Source organism: Syngnathoides biaculeatus, chromosome 11 (genome assembly GCF_019802595.1).
Source record: "Syngnathoides biaculeatus isolate LvHL_M chromosome 11, ASM1980259v1, whole genome shotgun sequence".
Classification (NCBI taxonomy): domain Eukaryota; kingdom Metazoa; phylum Chordata; class Actinopteri; order Syngnathiformes; family Syngnathidae; genus Syngnathoides; species Syngnathoides biaculeatus.
In genome coordinates, this window is record NC_084650.1 from 10144723 (window position 1) to 10164156 (window position 19434).

The following is a 19434-nucleotide window of genomic DNA, read 5'->3' on the forward strand; positions in this document are numbered from 1 at the left end:
AGGACTTCTTCTTCTTCTGTCAACTTTGACATGATTGGCACGCAAAGTAAGGACACACCATTACAAGAAGTGCACTGATAGCAAATCAAATGTAAGCCCAATATTTACTTTGCTCCAGACTGCGTTTTAATTTGAAGCTTTAGTGGCAACTTCTTTCATTTTGCAATATATCAAAAAGACTTGAAAAACTCAAACTATATTTGCAAAAAAACTGGCCAGTATTCGAGGAGACGTATTCCATCTGTCCGTGCGTCTGTCCGTGCATTTATTTAGTTTCTGTCAAGTTTAACCTGTTCATGGTCGCGAAAAGCAAGAGCCGATCGCTGCGTACTTGGGGCGGAAATAAAACCTGACTCTGGACTTGTGCCCGGGTATTCATACAAAACATTTAAAATGATTCAGCAAATACTGAGTGGGAACTGAACCCATGCTGCCCGCACCACTTCAGGTCAGTGGACCACCAAGGTCTCAGTGACTCCACTCAGATGAGATAATGTACTTTATCTCGTACCAAATGACACTACAGAAAGGTCTTTCCGTTATCGAACTAAACTAGTTCGAAACACACATGAAGAATTCGATGTACTTTGTGTCAATAGGTAATTTCTCATCCAAGCAGACAAGAATGACATGTGGCGTTCTCCAAGGTTCCACCCTGGGACCTCTTGTGTTTATCATATACATGTTTCCACTGGCACAGATAATAAAGAACAACAAAATAAGTTAGCACAGCTTTGCAGATGACACACGGGTATATATTACAAAGTCACCAGGAGACTGAAGTCTGCTACAGTCTCCTGGTAAATGCATTGAGGAGATTAATGACTGGATGTGCCACAATTTTCTCCAGCAAAGCAAAAAAATAAATAAATTGAGGGACGTTATTCTTTTTGGAGCCAAAGAAAAACCATCACAGGTCACCAAAGAGCTTCAACCTGTACACCTTCAAAACTACCAAGCAAGCCAGAAATCTGGGTGGAGTGAAGGACCCAGACCTAAATTTGGAGGAACGCATCAAAACAATTACAAACTTGGCCTACTATCACATTAAGAATAAATAAAGGTCCTATAAATGAATGGACATAAATGAACCCAAATGATAAATATTTAACAGACACTTTTATAAGACGAGTGCAGAGAAGCCACAACTCTTTGAAAAGCTCCCTTACCTCCCCTGCGGCGTCGGACATCAGCAGCGTGTTGGCGCGGCTGCCCGGCACGATGGTGGAACCGATACTCATCCTGGGTCCGACCAGCATGTAGCGTTTGTCCCCGGATCGGTACTGGATGCTGTGACACAGCGTGCCGTCGTAATGAGCGTCTTGGAGATATTTGGAAGTGTACTCTGTGGATTTGGAGCAGCGCATGGCGATCAGCACCACCACGCTGATGACCAAAAGCAGCGAGACCGAGCCCAAAGTCAGCGCCAGATAAAAACTCAACCGGTCCTCACTGTGGTCCGCTTCGCTCGCACTTTGGACGTGGTCGGAAGCGGCGAAAGCCTCTTTGGGCTCCGCCAGTTTGACGGTGACGGTAGCAGTCGCCGACAGCGAAACGTCGCCGTTGTCTTTGACCAGTACCAGCAGCCGATGCTCGGCCCCGTCCGTCTCCGTGAAGGAGCGAAGGGTTCTGATCTGGCCCGTGTAGCGGTCCAAAGAAAAGAGAGAGCGCGCTCGCCAGGCGGGTGCAGCGAAAACAGTAACCAGCCGTTATATCCCGTATCGGCGTCGTAGGCTCGGACTCGGGTCACCAAGTCTCCCGCTTTGCTATTGCGGGGAATCTCCTCCGCGCCTTGGGCGGAACCGTTGGAGCTGAGCGGATACACGATGACCGGAGCGTTGTCGTTCTGATCCAGAATGAACACCTTGACCGTCACGTTGCCGCTCAGCGGAGGACTTCCGCCGTCCGTGGCCGACACCTGGAACTGGAAGCTTTTCAGCGCCTCAAAGTCAAAACTTTTCAGCGCTGTGACTTCTCCGCTTTGGCTATTTATACTCAGAAACGAAGACGGCTTATTTTCTTCTCTCCCTTCTCTGAGAATCCGGTATGTGATGGCAGCGTTCTCGCCATCGTCGCGGTCAGAAGCTTGGACGGAAAAGACGGAGGCGCCCGCTTTGTTGCCCTCGGCGACGTAGAAAGTGTAAGGACTGAAGGCAAACTCGGGCCTGTTGTCGTTGACATCTGAAACGTAAACGCTTATCGTCTTCTCGGACGAGAGTGCGGGTCGACCGGCGTCTCTGGCAACCACCGATATGTCGTACGTGGACCTTTTCTCCCGGTCCAGGGGGGATTTGGTCACTAAAGCATACATTTTGTCTTGTAATGACGGTGACAAGGCAAAAGGAAGATCCTGGCTTATGGAGCAAATGACTTTCCCGTTCGGGCCAGAATCCAAGTCGTTGACACTGATGAGAGCAACTGTGGTACCTAGTCTGGAATCTTCCGGAATGGAGCTGGAGAATGACGTGACTTCGATCTCAGGTGCATTGTCATTCACATCAGCGACCTTGATGGTGACACTTTTTTCTGTTGTTAGTGGAACAGAACCTTTATCTGACGCTTGAACTTCAATTTCAAAAATGTCCTTCTCCTCGTAGTCTATCGGGCCTTTCACTACAATCTCTCCTGTATTTACATTCATGTCAAATAACTGTGTTATAATGGGATTATTTTTGCTGAAAGAATAAATGACTTCTCCATTTGTGCCTTCATCTAAATCTCTTGCGTTTACTTGTACAACAGTTGTTCCTGTTGCAGCATTTTCATGGAGCATCACTGAATAAATGTCTTTCGAGAAAACCGGCGCATTATCATTCACATCAAGCACATTAATTGAAATATTCATATCTCCTCTTTTTGGAGGCTTACCTCCATCCAGTGCAGTTAACACCAGCGAATGATGTGGTGCTGTTTCCCTGTCCAGAGCTTTTTTGCATATCAATATGGGGATTTTGCCATCTTTTCTTTTGTCTTTCACTTCCAAACCAAAATGTTCATTTTCACTGAGTTTATATTGCTGAACAGAAAAGTGACCACTGTCGCCATCATGAGCAGCCTGAAGCTGAAATCTCGCCCCAGGCAGCACCGACTCATAAATGTCCATCTTCGTTTCTTCCTCGGCAAATGTGGGGGAGTGGTCGTTCACGTCCAAGATTTCCACTCCCACAGAGTGGACCTCCAGTGGGTTTTCTAGCACCGTTTTTAGGTTGATCAGACACGCAGCGCTTTGCGGACACTCCTTTTCCCTGTCGATCTTCCTGCTGACGTAGAGGACGCCATCGGCCTGGCTCACGTGGAAAAGAGGCTCCGCACTGCCCGAGACGATCCGATACCTGCGCTCCTTCAGCGCGTTCCGATCCAATCCGAGGTCCTTTGCGGCATTTCCCACCACGGTTCCTTCCTCGACCTCCTCGGAGATGGAGTACCTCAATTGCGCCGAAGTCCCGCTGCACAAAAGCAGCGCGGCCGCAAATCCCAGCAAACAGCGTCTCGCCCGTCCGCGCGCGCCTCTTTGTTCCATAGTGACGAGGAAAAAACGGCACGAGTCCATTCGGGGGAAAGCAGACGCGCTGGCCCGAACAAAATACAAAAGAGGAAACGTTCCTCCGCTCAGCCTTCTGCTGGAGGAACGACGACCGAGAGGAAAGTGACGCGGAGGAAGCACGCACGGAGATCTTGGCGATGCGCGAATGTGCTCAGGTGGCGGCGGGCGGAAGAACCGCTCAGCGAATGAAGTCACGGGATCCTCGGAAATGTACGCGTCCTCACGCTGACATCTAGCGACCCCCGTCCAGATTGCACAACACGAGAAGAGGGCCAGTCGTCGCCAGTGTGGGCAAATTTCAATTTCTACACCAACTACTTCATATTTCACAAAGGCTCTCCTTCAGTTCATAATTCAAATTTTTCAATTGAGTTCAGCATCCTGATAATTAACACTTTATAGTTTTCTTCATGGATGTTTTGTCAATATTTTTTTCTGGCTATGGCGTTGATGTGCCATTTCCTGTTCCAACGATTTATTTCGTCAACGCTCCTCCCCGTTCGGCCCACGCTCGTAGTTGCCTGCAGCTTTCCCCCTAAAATCTAAAAAAAAAAAAAAAAGAGGAATAACGTGTTGCTCATCGTCGTTTGTTAAAAGGAGCAATTAAATAAAAACAGGACTTATGTCCTTGAGCTGCTAACAAAAACTCGCAAGAGTATGACAGGAATGATGTTGAAAGAACACCGCTCGCTTTGCATTCCACACGTGTCTGACTGACTATGACAACAAAATAATTTCTCTGCTTTTGCAAAACGAAACCAAACAAATTTCATATTGTGACCGTGTGATTGCAAAATGCAATTATGCGCTGCCCTCCAAAAGAAGTTGTAAAGAACTTATTTCCTCCCACGTTCGCGCTGTGCCTGAACGCACCACACGTTCCCTCGCACCTGCGACGTTCTTGCCATGAATGGCGGCCGGTTGCCAAATCCTGCGTTTAGCCGCCAACCATTGAAGGCTCTATCTAAGTGTGTCCGGGCGGGTTATCCTGAAAGTCCCCAACAAATCCTGACCCATTTAAAGGAAACATGTTTTCGTTAGAAATCCGCTCCTTGTCGCAAAATGGGCGCATTCTCGGTTGCAGTGCGTTCATCGGGCAGAACTGAATGAAATTCAGATCACGTTCACACAAAACGGGAACTAGCTCATGAACTTTCATTTATTGGACTTGTGAAGGGACAACACTAAAATCAGCAAACTTGCTATTTGCACTAAATTCATATGAAGATGAGCTTTATTATGAACTGCTTGCAAATGACCGTGAACCTTCTTCAAGAAATGACAATTTCCTGTCACGAACCCTTTAGCCTGGATTCGTGGTTTTAGCTCATGCATTAAATAGCAAAACAATATTGACACAATTGTTGACAAAATGGAGCACAAAACAGCGTGCATTCCCTTTTCATCAATGATATGCATGAAAAACGGCTGTGAGAGTGACAAAAAAAATGCAATATTCAAAACAGAACTCGAAGGATGACGTAAACTTTGAACACAGCTTGAAAATCATGAAGAAGCTCAAGCAACATGTTGACACTGTTTGTGAAAGCTGCTGCTGTCCCGTTTAATTGCAGATGTAGCGCATCGCGTGTCTCTTCGAGTTAAGCGCAACAAAGATGTAAAGTCAAAGTTCTCTCGGGTGCAAAACAACAGCAGACGTCAAGCAACTACAGTCAATAAATGAGTCACAATCCAAGTTGCTGTTGCACGAATTTCATAAAAATAGAATCACTGACCGCTGACATGACACCAGGACCACAAAGATCACCGAAACCTCTCAAAGCTGAACTCCACCACCAACCAGACGGCAATGTTAAGGACCACCATGACGGCAACATGATAACCAGGACCAGAATTTCGCATCACTGACAGTGTGACAATATGTGCAGAAGTTGGGAAATTGAAGCAACTTGATTTGGACTGTAGAATACGGTCAAGGTGAGCAGTCATAAAAAAAAAAAAATTAAACATTGGTACATTAATGATCCTTACCTCCCCTGCGGCACCTGCGGCGTCAGACATCAGCAGCGTGTTGGCGCGGCTGCCCGGCACGACGGTGGAACCGATACTCATCCTGGGTCCGACCAGCATGTAGCGTTTGTCCCCGGATCGGTACTGGATGCTGTGACACAGCGTGCCGTCATAATGGGGGTCTTGGAGATATTTGGAAGTGTACTCTGTGGATTTGGAGCAGCGCATGGCGATCAGCACCACCACGCTGATCACCAAAAGCAGCGAGACCGAGCCCAAAGTCAGCGCCAGATAAAAAGTCAGCCGGTCCTCGCTGCGGTCCGCTTCGGCCGCACTTTGGACGTGGTCGGAAGCGGCGAAAGCCTCTTTGGGCTCCGCCAGTTTGACGGTGACGGTAGCCGTCGCCGACAGCGAAACGTCGCCGTTGTCTTTGACCAGTACCAGCAGTCGATGCTCGGCCCCGTCCGTCTCCGTGAAGGAGCGAAGGGTTCTGATCTGGCCCGTGTAGCGGTCCAAAGAAAAGAGAGCGCGCTCGCCAGGCGGGTGCAGCGAAAACAGTAACCAGCCGTTATATCCCGTATCGGCGTCGTAGGCTCGGACTCGGGTCACCAAGTCTCCCGCTTTGCTATTGCGGGGAATCTCCTCCGCGCCTTGGGCGGAACCGTTGGAGCTGAGCGGATACACGATGACCGGAGCGTTGTCGTTCTGATCCAGAATGAACACCTTGACCGTCACGTTGCCGCTCAGCGGAGGACTTCCGCCGTCCGTGGCCGACACCTGGAACTGGAAGCTTTTCAGCGCCTCAAAGTCCAAACTTTTCAGCGCTGTCACCTCCCCACTTTCTGGGTTGATATTTATAAATGACAACAGTTTAGTGTCCGCGTTTGGCTCGCTGATGATCTGATAAGAAATCAGAGCGTTGTCACCTTCATCCTGGTCAGAAGCTTTGACAGAAAAAACAGAGGCTCCAGCGATGTTGTTCTCAGTGATATAAAATGCGTAAGGGCTCGAAGAAAATTCTGGACTGTTGTCATTCACATCCGACACGACGACCGATATGGTCTTTTCGGTGGAAAACACCGGCTCGTTGGTGTCTTTTGCCATGATGGTGACGTCATATTGAGAAACCTCTTCCCTATCCAGTCGTGACTTTATGACTACGGCGTACATGTTTTCTTGTAAAGATGGCGCTAAGGTAAAAGGACCATCTTGTTTGATGGTACACAGCACTTGACCGTTCATTCCAGAGTCCAAGTCACTGACACTAATCAGAGCCACAGTTGTTCCGATCTTTGCGTCCTCCTTGATGGCGTTAGAAAATGACGTCACCTCAATCTCGGGAGCGTTATCATTCTCATCAATGATTGTTATCGAGACACTTTTATCAGTTGTCAAAGGAACTGGACCCTTATCAGAGGCCTGAATGTCAATTACGTAGCTTTGACTTTCCTCAAAATCAATTTGGCCTGTCACTTGAATTTCCCCCGTCTTGGGGTCTATACTGAAAAGATGTCGTACTTTTGAATCCACCTCCTTACCTAATGAATACACGACCTCACCGTTCGCGCCCTGGTCCAAATCCGTCGCGTTCACCCGAATCACGACAGTGCCCGCTGGCACGTTTTCCTTCAGGGAGACGGAATAAACCTCCTTGTCGAAGACAGGAGAGTTATCGTTGACGTCGAGGACGTCCACGATGATTTCGATGGAGCCCGACTTGGGGGGCTTCCCCCCGTCGACGGCTGTGAGGCGCAGGTGGTGCCTTCCCTTCGTCTCTCTGTCCAACTGCTTGATCAAAACTAAAAACGGGACTTTGCGATCCTGCCCTCGATCCTTCACCTCCACGCGAAAATATTCGCTTTGAGCGAGTTTGTATTGTTGGATGGAGAATTGGCCCACGTCGGGATCTTGAGCCCCTTGGAGTTGGAAGCGAGCCCCCGGCGTGGCCGACTCAGATATTTCAAGCCGTTTTTCTTTTTCAGGAAAAACGGGCGAGTGGTCGTTGACGTCCAATATTTCCACTGCCACGTAGTGAACCTCGAGAGGATGTTCAAGCACTGTTTTTAGGTTGAGCACGCACGGGCTGAGGCGTACACACACCTCCTCCCTGTCGATCCTCCTCGCCACATACAAGATGCCGTCGTCCTGGTTCACCTCCAAGATGGGCTCAGCTGAGGCGGCCACGATGCGGTATCCTCGCCCTCGGAGAGCGCCCTTATCCAGCCCCAAATCCTTTGCGATGTTCCCGACCGCAGTTCCCTCCGCGACCTCCTCAGCCACAGAATATCTGAGCTGCGCACGTGCGCCATTGCACAAAATAAGCACGAAAGCCAACCACCAGCGGAGCTCCCCCCGACCTCCGCGTCGCCTTTGTTCCATGCCGTGGAGGCAGCGAATAATGATCCTCCCGTTTTGCAAGCTCCTGAAAAAGACCAGCGTGGACACTACTGGTGTGGGATAATGCCACAAAAAAAACAAACAAACAAAACGAAGTGAGTAATATTGAAAGCGATGAGAATAAAATGTGTGATTCGCGAAGCACGGCACGACGCCGTGCAGGAAGCGCTTGAGAAATAACAGCCGAAGTGGTCGGGTCTGAAATAAGACCGTGACGTTGACAAGAAGGGTAAGTTGCCCTATACTGACCCCTACTGTTGAAACAACAGAGAACAATGTCCCGACCTCATTGCCTCACAGCTGAAGATAGTCTAAGATTCCAGTCAGCATTTGGGAAAGAATCAAGTGCAGTCGTTGCAGCAGAACTACATGAATCACAGTCTCTCTAATATATATATATGTATATATATTTTAAAAATATTCAATTTCATTAGGACTGACAGGTAAACAGAAACATCGTTTAAATAGTGATGCAATGCCAGGAAATCAAGCTTGTTGAAAGGATACTTGTATGAAACTACAAGTCTGCAAGGAAAAAAAAAAAAAACAAGACCCAACTTGTCCCAACTAAACTACAATAAGACACAAATTTGACTGGGAAATTGCAACCATGCATGGAATAACATTTAACATAACATAAAATCAGATAATTTCTAGTACTACGAGTACAAAGTACAAAGTTGTCTTGAGCTGAAGCAGTTTTTAAGTTACTTTCAGAACCTTGGAGAGCGCCCGTCGAGAATGTTCGTTCTCATTTAGGAACTTCGACGTCACCCTGTCAAAAGTTCAATGGAGCAACAAGCATTTCTCACTAAAAATGATATTTATTGCTAGTTCTTGCATGAAATGTGGATATGACTTACAGCATGAAAAGTATTTATTAATGCAATCAATACATTTCCCGAGGGCCTGTCAATGAGTTGAACACGAGTTGAGGAAAAATACATTTGAGGAGACAAATCAGCAGTTGTGCCACTGGTTGAAGCATTCCGTCATGCGCAAAAATATCCCGCCATGCATTTTCCTCTGCTTATCTCAAATTATTTTGTGATGGCCACAGCTTTAGCAAGGACGCCCAAACTTCCCTCTGCCCAGACACGTCATCCAGTTCTTCCGAAGAGAACGTGGATGACGGGCTTAGCACTCGTTCCCGAACGGAGAGCTCGGACACGGTGGAAAAAAAAAAAACTCATTTCGGCCATTTGAATCCACAATCTTATTCTTTTGGTCAGGAGCCACAGCTCGCATACATAGTTAATAGTATATGGGCATAAATTATTGTTAAATTGATCTTTCACTATATATTGAGTTTAATTTTCTGCATAAAATTCCACAATACAGTGGAACACAGCCATTAAAAATCCAGCAGTTTGAAAAGTTTCCTTACCTGCCCTGCGGCACCTGCGGCGTCAGACATCAGCAGCGTGTTGGCGCGGCTGCCCGGCACGACGGTGGAACCGATACTCATTCTGGGTCCGACTAGCATGTAGCGTTTGTCCCCAGATCGGTACTGGATGCTGTGACACAGCGTGCCGTCATAATGGGGGTCTTGGAGATATTTGGAAGTGTACTCTGTGGATTTGGAGCAGCGCATGGCGATCAGCACCACCACGCTGATCACCAAAAGCAGCGAGACCGAGCCCAAAGTCAGCGCCAGATAAAAAGTCAGCCGGTCCTCGCTGCGGTCCGCTTCGGCCGCACTTTGGACGTGGTCGGAAGCGGCGAAAGCCTCTTTGGGCTCCGCCAGTTTGACGGTGACGGTAGCCGTCGCCGAGAGCGAAACGTCGCCGTTGTCTTTGACCAGTACCAGCAGTCGATGCTCGGCCTCGTCCGTCTCCGTGAAGGAGCGAAGAGTTCTGATCTGCCCCGTGTAGCGGTCCAAAGAAAAGAGAGCGCGCTCGCCAGGCGGGTGCAGCGAAAACAGTAACCAGCCGTTATATCCCGTATCGGCGTCGTAGGCTCGGACTCGGGTCACCAAGTCTCCCGCTTTGCTATTGCGGGGAATCTCCTCCGCGCCTTGGGTGGAACCGTTGGAGCTGAGCGGATACACGATGACCGGAGCGTTGTCGTTCTGATCCAGAATGAACACCTTCACCGTCACGTTGCCGCTCAGCGGTGGGCGTCCGCCGTCCGCGGCCGACACCTGGAACTGGAAGCTTTTCAGCGCCTCGAAGTCCAAACTTTTCAGCGCTGTCACTTCTCCAGTCTCCGAATTAATGTTGAGGAAAGATGCTGCCTCGTTTTCAATCCCTGCTCGAATGATATTGTAAGAAATGGCAGCATTTTCATTGGCGTCATTATCTGTCGCACTGACAGAAAATATTGACTGTCCAGCAATATTATTTTCTGAGAGATAAAAACTGAGTGGAGACTGGTGGAATTGTGGCTTGTTGTCGTTGACGTCGGATATTTGAATGTTTAAAGTTTGAAAAGCCGACAAGGGAGGCTGACCGCAATCCGTAGCCGTTATGGTTATTTGATAGTCTGACACTTTTTCTCGATCCAAATTTTCCTTGGTGACGACAGAGAAAATATTTTCTTTGTATGAAGGTTTCAATTCAAACGGCACGTGGCTGCTAATCTGTGAACTAATTTTTCCATTGGCACCAGAGTCTTTATCTGACACACTAATGAGTGAAACGACTGTTCCGGGCTTGGAGTCTTCCGGCACTTTGCTCGTCAGGGATGTGACTTCGATTTCGGGAGGGTTATCGTTGACGTCTTTGATTTTGACAATGACTCGACACCTCCCTGTCAAAGGGGGCTGCCCTTTATCGGATGCTTGAATATCCAGTTTATAAACCTGCGTGTCCTCAAAATCAACAGCTCCCTTCAGCTTGATGAGGCCACTTTGCTTGTCCAACTCAAAAATATCGTGAGCCTTATTGACTATTTTGCCCAGACTATATTCGATTTCCCCATTCGGCCCTTCATCGGGATCGGTGGCATTAACTTTGATAATAATAACACCAACTGGAACATCTTCTTTCATTTCTACTGCGTACGTATCTCGGCTAAAAGTCGGGCGGTTGTCGTTAATGTCGAGAACAATAATTGTGACATTTAGTGTTGCTGATCTTTGCGGTTTGCCTCCATCGACTGCGGTCACAAAAAGCGAATGCTTCCTATTTTGTTCTCGGTCTAAGGGCCTTTTGAGCACTAAAAATGGCGTTTTCTCGTCGTCATTTTGACTCGTGTCCAATTCAAAATGCTCATTCGGCGTCAAAGTGTACGCGCGCACCGAGTTGATTCCGCCGTCCGGGTCACGGGCCGCTTGCAGCTGGAAACGCGTTCCGGGAGAAGAATGTTCGGCTATTTCGAACACCTGCTCCTTGTCAGAAAAGCTCGGGGAGTTGTCGTTGACGTCTGTTATTTCCACCACCACGTGATGCATTTCCAGCGGGTTTTCAACCAGAATTTTCAGCTCCATGACGCAGGCTGCGCTGCCCTGACAGAGCGCCTCTCTGTCGATTTTCCGACGGACCTCCAATGCGCCATTTTCCGGCCTGACGTGGAAAAACGCCTCTTTGGATCCAGACACCACGCGAAACTGTCGATCCAGCAGAGAAGCTTTGTCCAGGCCCAGGTCCTTGGCGACATTTCCAACCACACTTCCCGCTTTCACCTCCTCGGGAACCGAGTAACGAAGGTCGGCCCGAGCGGGTTCTCGCAAGAAATGGAGACACAAACAAAAGGCAGCCAGCGGCTGCGGCCCCTTCCGCTCCCCATAGTCCACGCAGACGCGACGAATGCCAGATATGACTGCTCCTCTCTTCCTACGAATGATCTGCGGTCCCTTTCAAAGCTCCGCGGAAAGAACGCGCGTGCCCACCCGGTTCACATGAATGCCGATTGCAAATGGCGAGATGGATGAAACAAAGGATGCCGGGAGGGTGCCACGGGGTCCGTCTTGCCCTCGCCGGTCTTACAGTGACACCAAGAGGGGCAATTTTACAGTCGGAATTCACCGAACCGCACACGGCCCCGAGTCGGCTCGATTTATAACCGCCAATCACGGGCCTGAAAAAAGAAGCTCACATGTTTGACTGCACTCCACAAAGGGTAAATAAGCAGCTACAACGAGGTTTCACAGTGAAGTCGTGGCTCAAAATGCTGCCGACGTTTTTTTTTTTTTTTTTTTTTTTTTGTTTTATGAGGGGGGAGGGGCTTCCAACACTTTTTATTTTCTATTTAAAATTCCCGGAAAAGAGTGCAGAAATTCGGACCGGGACTCTCACGGGTCTGCGTGCTAAACATTAACCTCATCAAAACATGCAATTTATTTGTCCAATGTATGCAAAAGAATTTGAGAAAAAAAGTTTCACCGCGTTGTGCTCTATATTTGAGCTAATATTGGTTCTTGTAATTTTAAATTTCACTTCGTTTTTGTTTTTCAATCCTCGCATTTTTTCTCACAATGCGCGTGTTTTAAAACTATCTAAAAAAAAAAAAAAAAAGGAAATGCATATTTTTACAACAGCCCTTTGTCTTCTGTTACTAAATCCGTTGTCCATGTTTTCCACGGCCTGCAGAGGGAGCGTCCACTGCTAACGTTTTAACGTCATTCTTCTCTTCTATCGTCAGTAAACGAAATTCCACTCGTGAAAATCAAAATTGGTCGTTCATTTTCTCTGCTGGGGTGCAATGAGATATGAAACGCCTCGTTTGGGAGCCAACAAAATGATATGAAAATCGTCCCTTGTTCAAAAATTGATGAATGACAATGAAAGGATGAGGAAGGGAGGAAATTAGAAAACCCTGCAAAACACCAAATGCTCAAGTTTTCAGTCGAGAATGAAACACATCCATCCATCCATTTTCCGAGCCGCTTATCCTCACGAAGGTCATGGAAGTGCTGGAGCCAATCCCAGCTGTCATCGGGCAGGAGACGGGGTACACCCTCGACTGGTTGCCGGCCAATCGAAGGGCAGTGTTTTATATTAAAATACATCAATGGGTGGAACTAGATCAAGTTTGAAAAAGGAGGGTCAGGGAACAAATGGCGTTTCAAAATGATGACCGGGCTACAGTCGCACGCATAATCACATCTAGGGGCAAGTTAGAGTGACCGGAGAAACCCCACACAGGCACGGGGAGAACATGCAAATGAACTCCACACAGGAAGGTCCGGCATTCAAACCCCGTTCCTCAGAACTGTGAGGCCAACGCTCTACAGCTGCACCACCGTGCCGCCAGAACGAAACACATTTCCACCAAATTATATGATTCAATTCAATAACAAGGACTTTGAAAAATGGTTTTCAGGACTTTCAACTGGCCAAAAGTGGCCGCAACAGCAAAGTGTGCAATTGGCCAGCGTGCAGCCCACATGCTTGTGTCATTGCCAGAAAAAAATAAACATTAAAAAGAGTCTACTAAAGCCATGTGAGTAGATCACAGTCCTAGCGGTACATCAACAAAATTTAAAAAAGGACTGCAAAGTCCTTACCTCCCCTGCGGCGTCAGACATCAACAGTGTGTTGGCGCGGCTGCCCGGCACGACGGTGGAACCGATACTCATCCTGGGTCCGACCAGCATGTAGCGTTTGTCTCCGGATCGGTACTGGATGCTGTGACACAGCGTGCCGTCGTAATGGGGGTCTTGGAGATATTTGGAAGTGTACTCTGTGGATTTGGAGCAGCGCATGGCGATCAGCACCACCACGCTGATGACCAAAAGCAGCGAGACCGAGCCCAAAGTCAGCGCCAGATAAAAAGTCAGCCGGTCCTCGCTGCGGTCCGCTTCGGCCGCACTTTGGACGTGGTCGGAAGCGGCGAAAGCCTCTTTGGGCTCCGCCAGTTTGACGGTGACGGTAGCCGTCGCCGACAGCGAAACGTCGCCGTTGTCTTTGACCAGAACCAGCAGCCGATGCTCGGCCCCGTCCGTCTCCGTGAAGGAGCGAAGAGTTCTGATCTGGCCCGTGTAGCGGTCCAAAGAAAAGAGAGCGCGCTCGCCCGGCGGGTGCAGCGAAAACAGTAACCAGCCGTTATATCCCGTATCGGCGTCGTAGGCTCGGACTCGGGTCACCAAGTCTCCCGCTTTGCTATTGCGGGGAATCTCCTCCGCGCCTTGGGCGGAACCGTTGGAGCTGAGCGGATACACGATGACCGGAGCGTTGTCGTTCTGATCCAGAATGAACACCTTCACCGTCACGTTACCGCTCAGCGGTGGGCGTCCGCCGTCCGTGGCCGACACCTGGAACTGGAAGCTTTTCAGCGCCTCGAAGTCCAAACTTTTCAGCGCTGTCACTTCTCCAGTCTCCGAATTAATGGTGAGGAAAGACGTCGCTGTGCCGTCCTTGTCAGCTGCAACAATTTTGTATTGAATGACTGCATTTTCATTCGCATCATTATCAGTCGCCCTCAGGGAGAACACTGACGCTCCGGCGACGTTGTTTTCAAACAGGTAAAACTTGTACGGACTTTGGTCAAAGTGTGGACTGTTGTCGTTTACATCCGATAGCTCGATGTCAAATGTCTTGAAAGTGGACAAAGGAGGATCTCCACAATCCGTAGCTTGAATTGTGATTTCATAACGAGAAACCTCCTCTCGATCCAAAAACCCTTTCGTGACAACAGAGTAAGTGTTGTCCTTGTAGGAAGGTTTCAATTCAAAAGGAACATTGTCGGTGATCTTTGAAATCATCTTTCCATTAATTCCGGAATCTTTATCCACTACGCTAACGAGAGCGACAACCGTTCCAGGCTTTGCATCCTCTGACACTTGACTTGACAGTGACGTCACTTCTATGACTGGTGGATTATCGTTGACATCTTTTATACGAACAACGACTCGACACTTGCTTGTCAGTGGCGGTGTTCCTCTGTCATATGCCTCCACTAACAAGTTATAGATTTCCGTTTCCTCAAAATCTACAGGACCTTTTGACCGAATGATTCCGCTTTTTGCATCAATTTCAAACATTTCATAGAGCCTCGGTGTTAGTGTTTTGCTAAACCTGAATTCAACTTTGCCATTAGTGCCTTCATCTGGATCTGTCGCATTCACTCTCGCTACAAGTGTACCAGTTGGCACATTTTCATCAATTTCAACATTGTAAGTGTCCTGCTGAAATATGGGACGGTTATCATTGATGTCGAGCACAACAATGGAAACATTAAGTGTGGCTGATCTTGGAGGTTTCCCCCCGTCAACTGCTGTGACGTACAGCAAATGCTGGCTCCTCTGCTCTCTGTCCAGCGACCTTTTCAGGACCAAATATGGTATTTTGTCATTATCACTCTGAACAATATCCAATTCAAAATGCTCATTCGGCGCGAGTGTGTAGGTGCGCACAGAATTAATTGCAGCATCTGGATCTCCGGCTGCGTGCAATTCGAATCTTGATCCTGGAGAGGAGTGTTCAGCTATTTCAAAAAGCTGTTTCTTTTCCAAAAATACTGGACTGTGGTCATTTACATCAGTGATTTCCACCACCACATAATGCACCTCGAGAGGATTCTCAAGCAGGATCTTGAGCTCCATGAAGCAGGCGCCGCTCCCGTGACAAAGCTCCTCTCGGTCAATTTTGCGTCGGGCCTGCAAGGAGCCATCTTCCGTGTTTACCTGGAAATAGGCGTCCGCGGATCCGGACACCACCCTGAAACGCCTGCCACTAAGCGCGCTTCTGTCCAGGCCGAGATCCTTCGCCACATTGCCCACAACGGTGCCGGCCGCCATCTCCTCGGGAATGGAGTAGCGGAGCTCGGCCAGAGCCCGCTGCGCGAAAAACAACAGCAGACAAAACGGCAGAAGAACGCACAGCGAGCTCCTCGTCTTCCGTCCTCGTTTTTCTTCCATATTTATTTCCGACCGAAGGCAGCTTGGCAAAAGGTAGAAGCCCAAAAAAGTCTGTCAACGCCACCGCGGCGTCATGTGATGCGAAATCACACCAGACTGCTGAGAATGTCGGGACAAATGAACGCTCCGGTCGGATTGCAGACAAAAGCAGAAAGCGAGGAGAGCGCGCCCGCGGCATTTTGGTGTCAGAGCGACATCTACAGGACACCATGAGCAATTGCATTCCACACTTTCAAACAAAATGCACTTTGGGGTTTGGGAACTTGAGTCATTCAAGGAATGAAAGCCCAGAAGAAAATACTACATCCCAAAAAGAACGACTATCAATTGATAAGACCACAAGCAGTTGGACTGGTTCGCTGATTGCTCTTCGTTGCCCTTCAGTTAAGAAAATGACTGCAAATGATGTGTACTCCTGAAGTGTAATGTCACCAAGTTAATACTGTCATACAAATTCCCTCAGTTCCTTGAGCAAAAGAGTAACGTTGGCCTTTCAGAACCATGGAGAGCAGAAATGTCACCCTTTTGGCCGCAAAATTCATCTTTTAAATCGCTTCTTTCTATTAGGCAACATTTGCTAGCATCCGGAGGCCAATTAAGACAATTGCCTCGAGACTTGTCTTGACAAATGTGAAGCAATAAAATAACTGATAGTTGATGTAGCACATTGAGATAATGTCATGACAGAGAGGGACGCTGATGTCTGATGTTAACAGCGCTGATTTCATCATCATCCGTCCACAGATCAGTGGCGCAAGAAACAGATGAATTATGCTCATGTCAACCGAGTAGTGCAAAAGTGGCCATTGTATGAACAGGAAGATTTGTCTGATTCTTACCTCCCCTCCGGCACCTGCGGCGTCAGACATCAACAGCGTGTTGGCGCGACTGCCCGGGACGACGGTGGAACCGATACTCATCCTGGGTCCGACTAGCATGTAGCGTTTGTCTCCGGATCGGTACTGGATGCTGTGACACAGCGTGCCGTCATAATGGGGGTCTTGGAGATATTTGGAAGTGTACTCTGTGGATTTGGAGCAGCGCATGGCGATCAGCACCACCACGCTGATCACCAAAAGCAGCGAGACCGAGCCCAAAGTCAGCGCCAGATAAAAAGTCAGCCGGTCCTCGCTGCGGTCCGCTTCGGCCGCACTTTGGACGTGGTCGGAAGCGGCGAAAGCCTCTTTGGGCTCCGCCAGTTTGACGGTGACGGTAGCCGTCGCCGACAGCGAAACGTCGCCGTTGTCTTTGACCAGTACCAGCAGTCGATGCTCGGCCTCGTCCGTCTCCGTGAAGGAGCGAAGGGTTCTGATCTGGCCCGTGTAGCGGTCCAAAGAAAAGAGAGCGCGCTCGCTCGGCGGGTGCAGCGAAAACAGTAACCAGCCGTTATATCCCGAATCGGCGTCGTAGGCTCGGACTCGGGTCACCAAGTCTCCCGCTTTGCTATTGCGGGGAATCTCCTCCGCGCCTTGGGCGGAACCGTTGGAGCTGAGCGGATACACGATGACCGGAGCGTTGTCGTTCTGATCCAGAATGAAAACCTTGACCGTCACGTTGCCGCTCAGCGGTGGGCGTCCGCCGTCCGTGGCCGACACCTGGAACTGGAAGCTTTTCAGCGCCTCGAAGTCCAAACTTTTCAGCGCTGTCACTTCTCCGGTCTCCGAGTTAATGTTGAGGAAAGATGTGATGTCATTTGCTTTCCCCCCTCTACATATTTGATATGAAATGGCTGCGTTTTCATTCATGTCTTTGTCCATTGCACTGAGGGAAAATATAGCTTTTCCCGCAATGTTGTTTTCTAAAAGGTAAAACTCCAGCGGGTTGTGTTCAAAATGTGGACCGTTGTCATTGACGTCAGCCACTTGGACGTTGAGACTTTTAAATGCGGACATTGGAGGCTCGCCGAAATCAGTCGCTTCAATCATTAATTCATAATGTGACACGTCCTCTCTATCCAAAAATGTTTTGGTGACGACCGAGTAGGTGTTCTCCTTGTAAGCCGGTTTTAATTCAAATGGTACATTATTTGTTATCCGTGACATTATTTTAGCATTCGCGCCCGAGTCTTTATCCGTTACACTAATGAGGGAAATCACGGTACCGGGTTTGGAGTCTTCGGACACTTTATTTGACAGTGACGTCACTTCTATTTGTGGAACATTATCGTTGACATCTTTTATTTCTATTATTACTCTACACTCGCCCGTCATAGGAGGTGTCGCTTTGTCGGATGCGTCAATATCCAACTCATATATGTCATTTTCTTCATAATCAATTTTTCCCCTCACGCGAATCTCTCCAGTTAATTTATCCAATTCAAAAATGTCGGACACGTCTCTGCTCAACGTTTTTGAAAAAATGTACTCAATTTCTCCGTTCGTCCCTTCGTCTGGATCTGTTGCGTTCATTTGAAATATTCTGGAGCCAATTTCAATATTTTCTGCAATAGTAATTTCATAAATATCCTGGCTAAAAATGGGCCTGTTGTCATTGCTGTCGAGGACAATAACGGACACGTTGAGGGCGCCGAAAAGCGCAGGTTTGCCCCCGTCCGCGGCCGTGACCACCAGCGAATGTTTGTGCTTGTGTTCCCGGTCCAGAGATTTCTTCAGCACCAGAAACGGAACCTTCCCGGCGTCGCTTTGGCGGACATTGATTTCGAAGTGCTCATTTGGCGTCAAGGTGTACGCGCGGATGGAGTTGAGGCCCGCGTCCGGATCCCGGGCCGCGTGCAGCGGAAATCTCCTCCCTGGCAACGTGTGCTCGGCGATTTCGAACGTCTGCTCGGCTTCGGGGAAGCTCGGAGCGTGGTCGTTGACGTCGACGATTTGGACCAGCACGTAGTGGATCTCCAGCGGGTTTTCCACGAGAATTTTAAGCTCCGCGAGACACGCGGCGGCGCCGCCCTGGCACAGCTCCTCTCTGTCGATGTGGCGGCGCACGTAGAGAGCACCATTGTCGGGGTTGACGTCAAAAATGGCCTCCTCTGATCCCGACACGACGCGGAAGCGTCGATCGGCCAAGCTGCTGACGTCGAGGCCGAGATCCTTGGCGATGTTTCCCACCACAGTTCCGTCTTGAACCTCCTCGGGAACAGAGTACCTGACCTGAGCCGCAGCTTGCTCGCCAAACAAAACGAGGAGAGACAAAAAAAATACAAACCGGGAGCGCCCGTTTTCTCGGGTGTTTGTGGCGTTCCCCATCGTCATCCGACCCCGGCTCAAATACTGGAACTGCAGCGCGCGGGTTTAGAATCGCATGTTGTCCGGACGCGCTGCAGGATTTGGTGCGCTCGGCTTGCTTTGCTCCATTCAGACAAAAGACAAGTGAGAGGAGGAGCAAAGCTACTCGTGCTCCGGTGATGTCAGAGTGACACCAAGAGGAAGCGAGCGAGAGCTGAGTTTGGCTACGTCGTCACGACTGGACAAAAAAAAAAAAAAAAAAAAAAAAAAAATAGCAACACATCGCACCGGCCGGTCGCAAAGTCCGAAGGAAGGAAGACCGCAAGTGTATTCACGGAGGTACGCGAGGCCAATTTCCTCATGAACACAAATAGTTCAACGAGTCAAAACCACTCACAGAAACCGTAAAAACGCCAAAGGTGCGCATGCCAAACCGCAATATTCGTCTCGAGCCGTTAAATGTGCAGCATGTATCCACAATTAAAGCAAGGAAATTGCACTTCATATTGGAAGCACACACATGAGCGCAAAAGTTATCA

General features: G+C 48.8%; 1 protein-coding gene across 1 annotated transcript; it reads right to left on the minus strand.

The window, feature by feature from the left end:
- Positions 1-910: 910 nt before the first annotated feature.
- LOC133509016 (uncharacterized) lies at positions 911-18979 on the minus strand. The gene is given in 10 exon segments (XM_061835642.1): positions 911-995; positions 1150-1670; positions 1673-3569; positions 3769-3776; positions 5537-7937; positions 8058-8110; positions 9300-11708; positions 11881-11932; positions 13348-15764; positions 16553-18979. Coding segments are annotated over 10 exon segments (12213 nt in total). The 5' UTR covers positions 18923-18979.
- Between the last annotated feature and the right edge of the window lie 455 nt (positions 18980-19434).